The 10,775-nt window shown below is 44.5% G+C and overlaps 1 protein-coding gene across 1 annotated transcript in view; it reads right to left on the bottom strand.

The window, feature by feature from the left end:
• LOC102163557 (phosphatidylinositol-binding clathrin assembly protein-like) overlaps window positions 3,469-10,775 on the bottom strand; it is a 29,645-nt gene continuing 22,338 nt past the window's right edge. Inside the window, exons 15-17 of the mRNA XM_005674025.3 lie at window positions 4,622-4,724; window positions 4,316-4,423; window positions 3,469-3,561 (exon numbers count right to left, since the gene is read on the bottom strand). Of these exons, the coding sequence (XP_005674082.1) occupies window positions 4,317-4,423; window positions 4,622-4,724 (210 nt within the window). The 3' untranslated portion in view covers window positions 3,469-3,561; window position 4,316. The remainder of the gene's footprint in view (window positions 3,562-4,315; window positions 4,424-4,621; window positions 4,725-10,775) is intronic.

Raw genomic sequence — 10,775 nt, 5'->3', positions numbered from 1 at the left:
CCCTCTCCCTTCGGATGAAACTCCCGACCATTGGATGCTGATTGGCTGCGTACAGGTGAGTGACAGGCGCGGAAGGGCAGCTGAGGCGAACCTGGATCTGCAGCAAGGACCAATACCGAGTCCTGGGAAAAGGGGTTCCGGCGGTTTTGGGGGTGGGCGGGCTGGAGGACCCCGATGATCCCGTACCAAGCCGGGACATATCCCACTGCTATCCTAGAACAGGCAGCGCTCTCCAGAATAGCCTTCGCGAGGCGACACGATCCCTTTTGGAATACAAGCAAATCCGGAACCTAGACGTCGCCACTGGGCTTGGGTGTCCTTCTGGTCCCACCATCCTAGCGAGCTTCCTGACCCTTGAAGGGGACTTGCTTTATGCTTGCTTCCACAGGGAGCGGTGGCCTGATTCTAATAAATACCCTGTCCATTGCATCAAAATTTACCAAAAGCCACCTTTGATCAGCCTCTCACCACCCCTGCTCAAACGTTTTCAAAACTTCAGTGTACATGCAAAATCCTAAGAACTCTTCCAATGCTCCTAGGCCCAAGGACTTCCCCAACATCATCCACTGCTGCAACCGTTTGAAAGTAACTGCGTTATACAGGCCCAAGTAATTATTTTTCCATCTGTTTTCTGACATCTAACCACCATGTTTGCTCCTACGTTTGCTTGCACTCGAGTGCTTCACGGGGAAGCGGTGCTTCATCCACTCGTACGAAGCCTACCATAAGCCAGGCCCTTTCTGAATAAAGGATATGTCAGCTCCCTTACTTAGTGGGGACAAACATATAATAATAGCGATGGACATTTATTAAAAATGGCTATGTGCAAGTCACGGGGTCATGTTATTTAAACCCCTAGTTTGTAGACAACTAAAGGGACCCGAACAATCGGTAAGATAATATAATAAATGCTGTAACAGGCACATTTAGGGTAGGAAAGGAGCATTACCTAGGTCATATTTTAAAATGAGAATAACAAGGGTGTACTAACAAGGCTGCTGTAAAGATGAAATGAGATTATGTATGTAGAATACCTAATAAGGATCTTGCCACACAGTAGGGCCGAAGTAGTGAGGGAGGTGGGATGGAGGTTGGGTACGGGGGAGGGGCTGAAGGAAAGGGGAAGGGGGCGGGCAGAGGAGGACTGGGCTAGAGGAAAGAGTGGCGCTGGAAGGGTTTTAAAAAATAGCCGTTGCTGTAGAACTGGCGAGACTGAGGACCTGTGGGACTAGAGCGAAGGTAAGGGGTCGGAGGACCTGAGAGGTGGGCGGGGCAGGAGGAGTGAGGAAAGCGGGCGGGGCTTTGAACTGCGCCAGGGTCCAGACCTAGATGGGACGGAGGGCTTGGAGGACCTTGGAGCAGGGAAGGGAGCGGGACTGGAGGACAGGGAGGGGGCAGGGCTGGAGGCCTGAGGAGAAGGGAGGGGGTGGAGGAGTGGGTGTGTGGGTGGGAGCCTGAGGAGTAAAGAAATTGGGCAAAGCAGGAGGGCCCGTGGGTGGAGGGGCTGAGGACCGGACCGTGGAACAGAGAGGTGGTGGTCGACGGTGGGAGCTTCTAGATACTAGCAACACAACCTTAGAATATGAAATTAAACAATGCCATTAAGTTAAAACACCTGGTACTTGTATAACGAAACATGCTAGTTACTATTAAGAACCCCAAATCGACAGAGAGAAATTAAAGAATTCCTGAAGAAATACACTTATACCGTGTTCATCATATTGTCAGGATATCTATATGTCTATTTTCTCCAAATTTAACCATAGATTCAATGTAGTCCTAATCAGCAGGTCCTCGGAGGCTTTTTTTTTTTTTTTTTTGCTTTTTGGGGCTGCGCCTGTGGCATATGGAAATTCCCAGGCTAGGGGGTCTAATCAGAGCTACAGCTCCCAGCCTACACCACAGCAACACAGGATCCGAGCCGCGTCTGCGACCTACACCACAGCTCACGGCCACACCAGGTCCTCAACCCACTGAGCGAGGCCAGGGATTGAACCCACATCCTCGTGGATACTAGTTGGATTCATTTCTGCTGCACCACAATGGGAACTCTGAGAGGGCTTTTTTTTTTCCCCATGGAAATTGACCAGTTGGTTGTAATATTTTGTGGAATTCAAACAAAACCTGAATATCTGAAACCATCTTGAAAAATATGTATAAAATACATATAAAATATGTATAAAATACATATAAAATACATATAAAATAGAAGACTAATACTACCTGATTTTGAGACCTACAGAAAATTATGACAATCAAGACAGCGTGTTAGTGTAATAAGGATAGAGGTTTGGAGAAATGGAACAAAACAAAGGAAAAAACAGACTCATATATATGTTGTCAATTGCTTTTTGAGAAATGTACCAAGACAACCCAAGAGGAAATTGTATAGCTTCCAGAAGAGAGTTGGAGGATATCTTCATGACAATGAGATAATCAAATACTTCTGAGGAAACAAAAAGCACTGATCATAAAAGAAGAACTTGATAAATTAGACTTCAAAATTGGAAAACACCTACTCATCAAATGATACCATTACAAATGTGAAAAGGCAAGCCACAGACTAGAAGAAACTATTTGCATAATATATCTAACACAGAATTAATATTCAGAATATATACACAACTGCAAATCAATAATGAAAAACATTATTTTTATTTTTTTTTATTTTTTGGCCGCCTGCAGCATATGGAGTTCCCAGGCCAGGGATCAAATCTGACCCACAGTTGTGACTTAGGCTATAGCTGCGGCATCACTGGATCCTTAAGCCAGTGTGCCAGGCTAGGGATCGAACCTGCATCCCAGTGCTCCCAAGATGCCTCCAATCCTGTTGCGCCACAGCAGGAACTCCAATAACAAAAAACATTTTTTCAATTTTTTAAAATTTTTTAAATTTTTATTTATTTATTTGCTTTTTAGGGCCGAATCCACAGTATATGGGGGGGGGGGGTTCCCTGGTGACTTAGTGGTTGTCACTAGAGTTGTCACTACAGTGGCTCAGATCTCTGCTGTGGCATGTGTTCTATCTCTGGCCTGAGAACTTCTGCATGCCACAGGCACAACCAAAAAAATAATGAGTATGAAGAAATATATTTTCAGACAAACACCAAGTTTATCACCAACATAACTAAACTAAATAAACTTCTAAAAGACGTGCTTCGGGATGAGGGAAAAGATTCCACTGCAGGAAAGGATAGTGAACAAAGCATTTCTAACACTATCAATTGGGGGGCTACCAAAAGGGAACAGGGCTCCAATCTTTGAGCAACTAACTCGAGTGTACAGCTCGGGAGGGAATGCCATCATCGTTTCAACATGTTCTAAGGTCCTTGTGTTATTTGGGAAGTGAGATTGAGATTTTAACTTTGGTTTTTGATAATCGCAGAATAAAATGTCAAGAATAACCATTAAAACGGAGAAAGGATGCCTGACCTCAAACACACTAAATTGAAGACTCTCAAGAGTATCGAAGGTCCAAACGAATGTTTATTTCACTTGGAAGACGGGGCTTCACCTCTGATTCTGAATCTTGTTGCTTTGGTGCTTCTACAGGGATTTTGTCTGTGTGAGAGAAAGACAGAGAGTAAATCTCTCATTAGCTCTACAAGTTTTTCCTGTGGTTATAAAACAAACGGCAAGTATTTTTACACAAAAGTCTGGCCAGTCTTCTCATTATCTTGTACTCGAAGTTTTGTTGGGCCTCCTAAAACAAACCTTCAGGAAGCAGGGGGCCCAATGTATTGGCTGAAGCCTGAAGGCAGAAACCTTGGAAAGACTTCTAGAAAAGTCTTCCGTGAGGCAATGAGCACCTGGATCACGACACCTCCCATACGCTTCAGCTGCACTCACCCGTGTGCCACGTGCACGTTCAGGCGGTTTTCTCTGCCTCTAATACTAAACTCCCATCATTGATACGCATCCTAGTTTAAAGTCTCCGTATCATCTGATACTCAATGCCCTGAAAGCTTTTATCCCTGCATTAACTGTTCCCTCTTTTGACCTCCCATGGGGCTTTGCCTTCCTATCTAAGTTTGTCTGGAATATCCTTTCCTTACTCCAGACTGAGCTACCCACCTCTCCAGCACTAATCACAGTTATGTTTGTTGAATGAATGAATAAAAGGATTGCTGAACGGGCATCAGAACCCAGCTGAGGTTTACCAACACAAGCTTGTAGAGGACCAGTTTTGCACAACTGTGCGTCTTTTTACAGTGCTTAAAATGTTAGAATTTGTGTCTCTCCTATGAGAGACCAACAGTGCACAAAAGACTAAACGAACCCACCAAGGCCCTAAGCAGCCTCGGCTCTGACATACCTTATGTCTTGTGGATGGAGCAGAAGGAGGGCCGGTGCTGAAGCCCAGTGGGGTAGAAAACATGGGTTGAGGTGTCATTAGGGAAAGAGCTCCCACTGGAGTCGAAACCTATGAATTCAAATGGTCAAGAAAACACCGTGAAAATGTAATTACGTCTTTAATTGCTCCCTTAAAACAAGAGTACCCAGAGGACAGGCAACCCCTCAAGAGCCAATGCCATGTTTAAAGAATGCCCACAGGAAGCAATGCTGAAATGCCGTTCCGTGCAGAGGACGTCAAGGGGAAGAAAGGGGGAGGCCTCCGTACCTAAACCCGAGAATTCGCCAGCTGGGTAGTGGCAGACCCTGGAGGTAAATGTCGATGGCGAACTAAAATTAGAAGCGTTTTGCTCGGATGCCGCTGGAGTATTCTGCAGTAGGAGAAAACGAAACATCACTCGTTTACAAACCAAGTGCTTTGCAGGTGCTAATGAAGTAACAAAACCTGGCGCTGAATAAGCTGTGGAAAACCCTCCACAGAAGAAAAAGAAAACGATGACCCCGAGCCATTCGAGGTGGAAGGGAGATGGTGATATGGAGGGTACTTGCGACTGAGATGCAGGCCATAGGGAGTAGGTCAAGAGAGGAGGGGAGGAAAAAACACAAGCAACTAGTGAATATAAGACAGAGAAACAGGAGTTCCTGTCGTGGCGCAGTGGTTACCGAATCCGACTAGGAACCATGAGGCTGCGGGTTCCATCCCTGGCCTCGCTCAGTGGGTTAAGGATCCGGCGTTGCTGTGAGCTGGGGTGTGGGTGGCAGACGCGGCTCGGATCCCGCGTGGCTGTGGCTCTGGCGTAGGCTGGTGGCTGCAGCTCCACCCCTCGCCTGGGAACCTCCATATGCCACGGGAGCGGCCCAAGAAATGGCAAAAAGACAAAAAAAGAGAGAGAGAGAGAGAGAAAAACACACTCATGGATACAGAGCGCAATCGGGTGGTTACCAGTGGGAACAGGGAAGGGAGGAGGGCAGGATATGGGGAAAGGATTAAGAGGCAGAGACTACTGAGTCCCCTCGCAGCTCCGCAGTTAGCGAACCCGACTCGTATCCACGAGGATAGCGTTGCCACCTACGCCACTCACGGCAATGCTGGATCCTTCCCCTACTGAGCAATGCCAGGGATTGAACCTGTGTCCTCATGGATACCAGTCGGGTTCATTATTGCTGAGCCACGACGGGAACTTCCAGAGCTTCCAGGACTTGTACTACATCACATGACATTTATGCAATGCACTGAAGCTATAAAAACAAGACTCAGTGACTGCAAACAGTGTTTAACGCAAAGAAAAATTCCGAATCATGAAAACACTGCCAAATAGGCAGAACAGAAATAACAGCCCGAAATGAGTTCGAACAGACTGGATAAAAAGCCAGAAAAATTCCCGATAGTTTATTCTACCTGTCTTACAAATGTCTCCCGTTGGAAGCCTTCAGCAATAAGAACAAATTCAGCCTTACTGAAGTCCCCTTTTCTTTACAACCTTCATGCAGAGTGTAAGTGAGCCCAAACAGCAAAATGGCAAATAAAACAAAACAAAGGAAACCACAAAACCCTTGTAATAAACCAGGAACTAAACAAAATTATAACTGACTTTCTATTACATGTATATTGATTATTCCTGTTTCGGGTCATCTATTAATTCTGGAACAGCTTTCCCTCAACTAGCTCTCGCTCGCAATCCCGTCTCCTCTCTTCCCTTTGGCCGTCTCGCAAAGCCTTTGCAAGATGATTTCTCAGAGGACCACTATTTCTTTTTACAGTGGATTACCTTCCATTTTAAATTATCCTTCTCCTGTCTCACTCTGTCAGTGCAAACCACGGAGGGTTTTAACTACACCTCTCACTCTTGAAGTTTTTTTTTTTTTTTTTTTTTGCTTTCTAGGGCCGCACCCGCAGCATATAGAGGTTCCCAGGCTAGGGGTCCAATCAGCCAGCCTACGGCGCAGCCACAGCCACACCAGATGAGAGCCTCGTCTGCAACCTACACCACAGCTCGCGGCAATGCCGGATCCTTAACCCACTGAGCAAGGGTAGGGATCAAACCCGCAACCTCATGGTTGCTCGTCGGATTCATTTCCACTGCGCCACCATGGGAACTCCTTGAGGTGTTAAAACTGTTTTTTGTTACCATTCTATACAAAGCACTTGCTGTGAAGTCACTGGACAGGCTGCTAGCATATACCTTTGAAGAAAAGGGTCAATGACTATATAGTACATTTTATACTAGTATTTAATAAGAAATGTAAGATACAGAATACTTTCTGCTATATATTCAATATAGAGAACAAATATAGTGAACCCTTTACAGCTGGGACAATGTTCTTGCCTTAGAAGCCACACCATAGCCCACGGTCGCTCAGCTCCCCTGAGGAGTGGAATTCTACTCAGCCAACATTCAACACCAAAGAGAAACGTGAGCTTAGCTACACAAGAAAGAATCATGACTTTCTTTTTATACTGCATCAATAAAATAATAACATTAATAGACAAAATCAAAGAAAATCTTTAATCACAATCTACCTCAAACAAATAAAACCTTCTTCATTTTTCAATGTTCATTTCCAGTCTTTGGTTAGGATAGTTTTCATGTGTGTGAAGAATGAGGATAGTTTGGCTTTCACTGCAACGGATGAAAAGCAGAGTGATGTATTTAGCGCTATCAGTGGAACATCAAATTATGCCTGGCTCTCAACCCTGCTTTAGTCTCCTGGCCTATACTGATCATAACTTTAATCCTTGTCGTGGTCTCTTTTGTATTACTGTGGAATATAACGTGAGACAAGTGGTCTTTGACTTTAGACAGCTGACCCCAGAGCGCTAGTGACTGGCCAGAAAGACTTGAACAAAGAGAGAGTGTGGCAAGGGTCTAAAAAAGTGAAGTATGCCCAGCATGTTCACAACCCCCGCAAGTGCACCTTCACGTTGGGGACTGTTTATTCTCCTGCCTTCCCAATTGCACATCCCTTTCTGGGCACTGAGGGGATTTAATTCAATGGTCTGTGTTTCACATACTAGGGGGCATATTGTGCCACCATCATCACCACTGAACTGGCAGTGGATTTGTAATTTTCCCTTCTAGCATCATCCGCCCTGGAAGCACAGCTGCCTAAAAGCTAGAAGTAATCTGGAAAAGACTCCTAACGCTCAGGGCAAGTCAGAAAAATTCCCCCAGTGTTTTTTCTCTTCCTCCTTTCACAGCCCCGCTTCCAGGCCATCCTGCAGCAGTGGCTACAGGGGCAGCAATTCCCTTGGCGTTCCTTTGGCCCACAGGGGCCAAATACGTGAGAGTGGCACTTTCTTCTCCCTGAGATGGAGCTTTGGCTTCACAAAGAGAGGAGGAAATGTTTTTTAATTCCCTCTCTGTCCTACCACTAGTTGGAAATTTCACTTTTTTCAGTTACATAAATGAATGGGGGTTTTGGCCAGAGGAAAGAGAATGGGAGGCCCAAGAAACTGCAAAATCCTGGAGAGAGAGCAGAGAGAGAGACGCTCAGGGAAGCTGTTTAGAACTCCTGCATTCATCAGCCCCCTCCCCACACCTGCACATGGGTGGACCTGATCTCAATGAGCATAGCAAAGACTTTGATTACTACGCCAATGGAGAGACCGAAGCCCAGGACCCAGGCTGACCACCGAGTGAAGCACACGCAGGACAGAAGCAAACAGCGGAGGGAAGGTTGTGGAAACTGAACTGACCCTGGGACCGCGGGCCAGAGAAGCAGACTGGAAGTTGTAGCTTAAACCTAGCCAGGTCAAGTGTCTGTTAAAGTACAAATATCAACATTCTCCATAATTTAATAAGATCTAGGGTCTGATAAATTAACAGTCAAAATATCTAGCATACAATCCAAAATAAGTGGGCGCATGAAGAACCAGGAACGTCTCACCTTGCACGGGAAAAGGCCATCAATACGGACATGGCACAGATGACACAGACCCGATGAAGACTTCAAAGTGTCTGTTACACAAAGGCTTGAATGAGAAATCATGAACACTCTTGAAAGATAAGTTAAAATAGAAAGCACCAGCCAAGAAGTAGAAGATATAGAGAAAAGTCAAATAGAAACTTCAAAACAGAAAAATACAATAATTGGAATAAAAATACCCAACGGGACGACTCAGTATCAGAATGGAGATGACAAAGAGTTACCACGAATGGAGACATAAATCATCCATTCTGAAAAACAGGGAAAAAAGAGATTTAAAAGAACCAAACGGAGGGTGAGGAACCAGTGGCTCGTCGACTCTTTCCTTTGTCATCTCCATTCTGAAAATGAGTCGTCCCTTGGGTGTTTGTCAAACTTCTGAAAATGAGAGAGAGAAAAATTTTGAAAGCAATCAAAGAAAAAAGATGCAGTATTTATGATTGTGATGACCATGGATTTTTCATCAGGGCCAGAATAAAGTGTCACATTTTTCAAGTGCTAGGAAAAAAGAACTATCAATGCAGAATTCCACATCGAGTAAAAATTCCTTTAGGAACAAGGGAGAAATAAGGCCATTCTCAAATGAAGGAAAAACAAGAGAATTCTTGTCCAGAGTTGCTAACGGATGTTCTTTTTGGAAAATCGAGACTGAAGGAAGAGCAACAGAAACCCTAAATATCCGAGTAATTCTATTAGGCTATTCTTCCACTCCTGAGTTCTAGAAAATACATTTGATGGTTGATGGCAAAAAGTGTAAGATCACCTGATGATTTTTTTCGATGTAATGTAAGTGTAGATAACAATAACATAAAAGGAGGAAGACAATGGATTTATATGGTGCTAACGTTTCTACATTTCAATTGCAAGAGTAAAATAGGAGTTGCCCTCGTGGCTCAGCGGAAACGAATTTGACTAGTGTCCACGAGGACACAGGTTCGATGCCTGGCCTTGCTCAGGCGCTTAAGGATCCAGCGTTGCCCTGAGCTGTGGTGTAGGTTGCAGATGCAACTCAGATCCGGCGTTGCTGTGGCTTTGGCGTAGGCCGGCAGTTACAGCTCCGATTCAACCCCTAGCCTGGGAACCTCCATTTGCCACAGTTGAGGCCCTAAAAAGACCGAAAAAAAAGAGAGAAAGAAATAGTAAAATATTGATTCTAAATGAACTTTGAGGGCATTCCCATTGTGGCTCCGCTGGTTAAGAATCCGACTACAGTCTGTGAGGATGCGGGTTCAATCCCTGGCCTCGCTCAGTGGGTTAAGGATCTGGTGTTGCCATGAGCTGTGGTGTAGGTCGCAGACGCGGCTCGGATCCTGTGTTGCTGTGGCTGTGGCACAGACTAGCAGCTGCAGCTCTGATTCGACCCCTAGCCTGGGAACTTCCATATACTGTGGGTGTGGCTCTAAAATAGACAAAAATAAATAAATAAACAGACTTTGAAAAGTATGTATTTTGTAATAGGTAGAGAAAACACTAAAAAGCTATACAGATATATTTCAAATCCCAATATATAAATTAAAATGGAATACCAAAAAATGTGCAAAGAATCCAAAGACAGGAAACAAAGGGACAGCAACAACAAATAGAGGGAACAAAGAAAACAACTAAATACAAACACAAATAATGAAATTAAGTGCAAATAGTCTAAATACACCAAATAAAAGACAGAAGTTGTCAAAATGGACTTAAAAAGTAACCAAACTATACACTGTAGACAAAAGACTCACTTCAAGTACCATCATACAGCCAGCTTAAAAGTAAAAGAAAATGGAGAGGAGATCCCGTCATGGCTCAGCGGTTAACGAACCTGACTTACATCCAAGAGGACACGGGTTCGATCCCTGGTCTCGCTCAGTGAGTTAAGGATCCGGCATTGCCATGAGCTGTGGTGTAGGTCGCAGACATGGCTGGGATCCCATGTTGCTGTGGCTGTGGTGTAGGCTGGCGGCTGCAACTCTGATTCAGCCCCTAGCCTGGAAACCTCCATATGCTGCAGGTGCGACCTTAAAAAGAAAAAAAGGAATATTATTAATAGCTTTATGAATATAAATTTGACCCAAACCATTATGTTGTTTCTACAGTGTGTCCTTTTCACTCCGAACCCCAAATTTTCTTGCTATACCCTTTCTAGGTATCCTCAAATCCACTGCAGCAGCATGGCCACACGCTTCCCCAGTACATTTCAAAATTACTTCTTCCCGAATCCTATCAAAATTCTCATTCCTAAATGCACCTCAGTTGCCTGTTAGGAAAACAAAGTCACTATGTACTCGATACTTTTAATCCCTAGTTTGTTGCATCATCAGACCAATGAAGTTTGAAAGCAAAACCATCCAAAAATAGCACAGATGCACATCCTTCAAGTCCTCGGGGAGTTCTGGAGTTCAGAATGTTTTGAATTTTAGAAAGATAATTTAGAATTTACCCATAGAACATACTAGTAAAACTCCAGGGGAACTGGAATAGCACCCCGTAATGAACCACACTAATACTTCTGC

The sequence above is a fragment of the Sus scrofa genome, chromosome X (assembly GCF_000003025.6).
Source record: "Sus scrofa isolate TJ Tabasco breed Duroc chromosome X, Sscrofa11.1, whole genome shotgun sequence".
Lineage (NCBI taxonomy): Eukaryota > Metazoa > Chordata > Mammalia > Artiodactyla > Suidae > Sus > Sus scrofa.
Note: the sequence above shows the minus strand (reverse complement) of the source record. Positions and strands in the feature narration are given on the sequence as shown.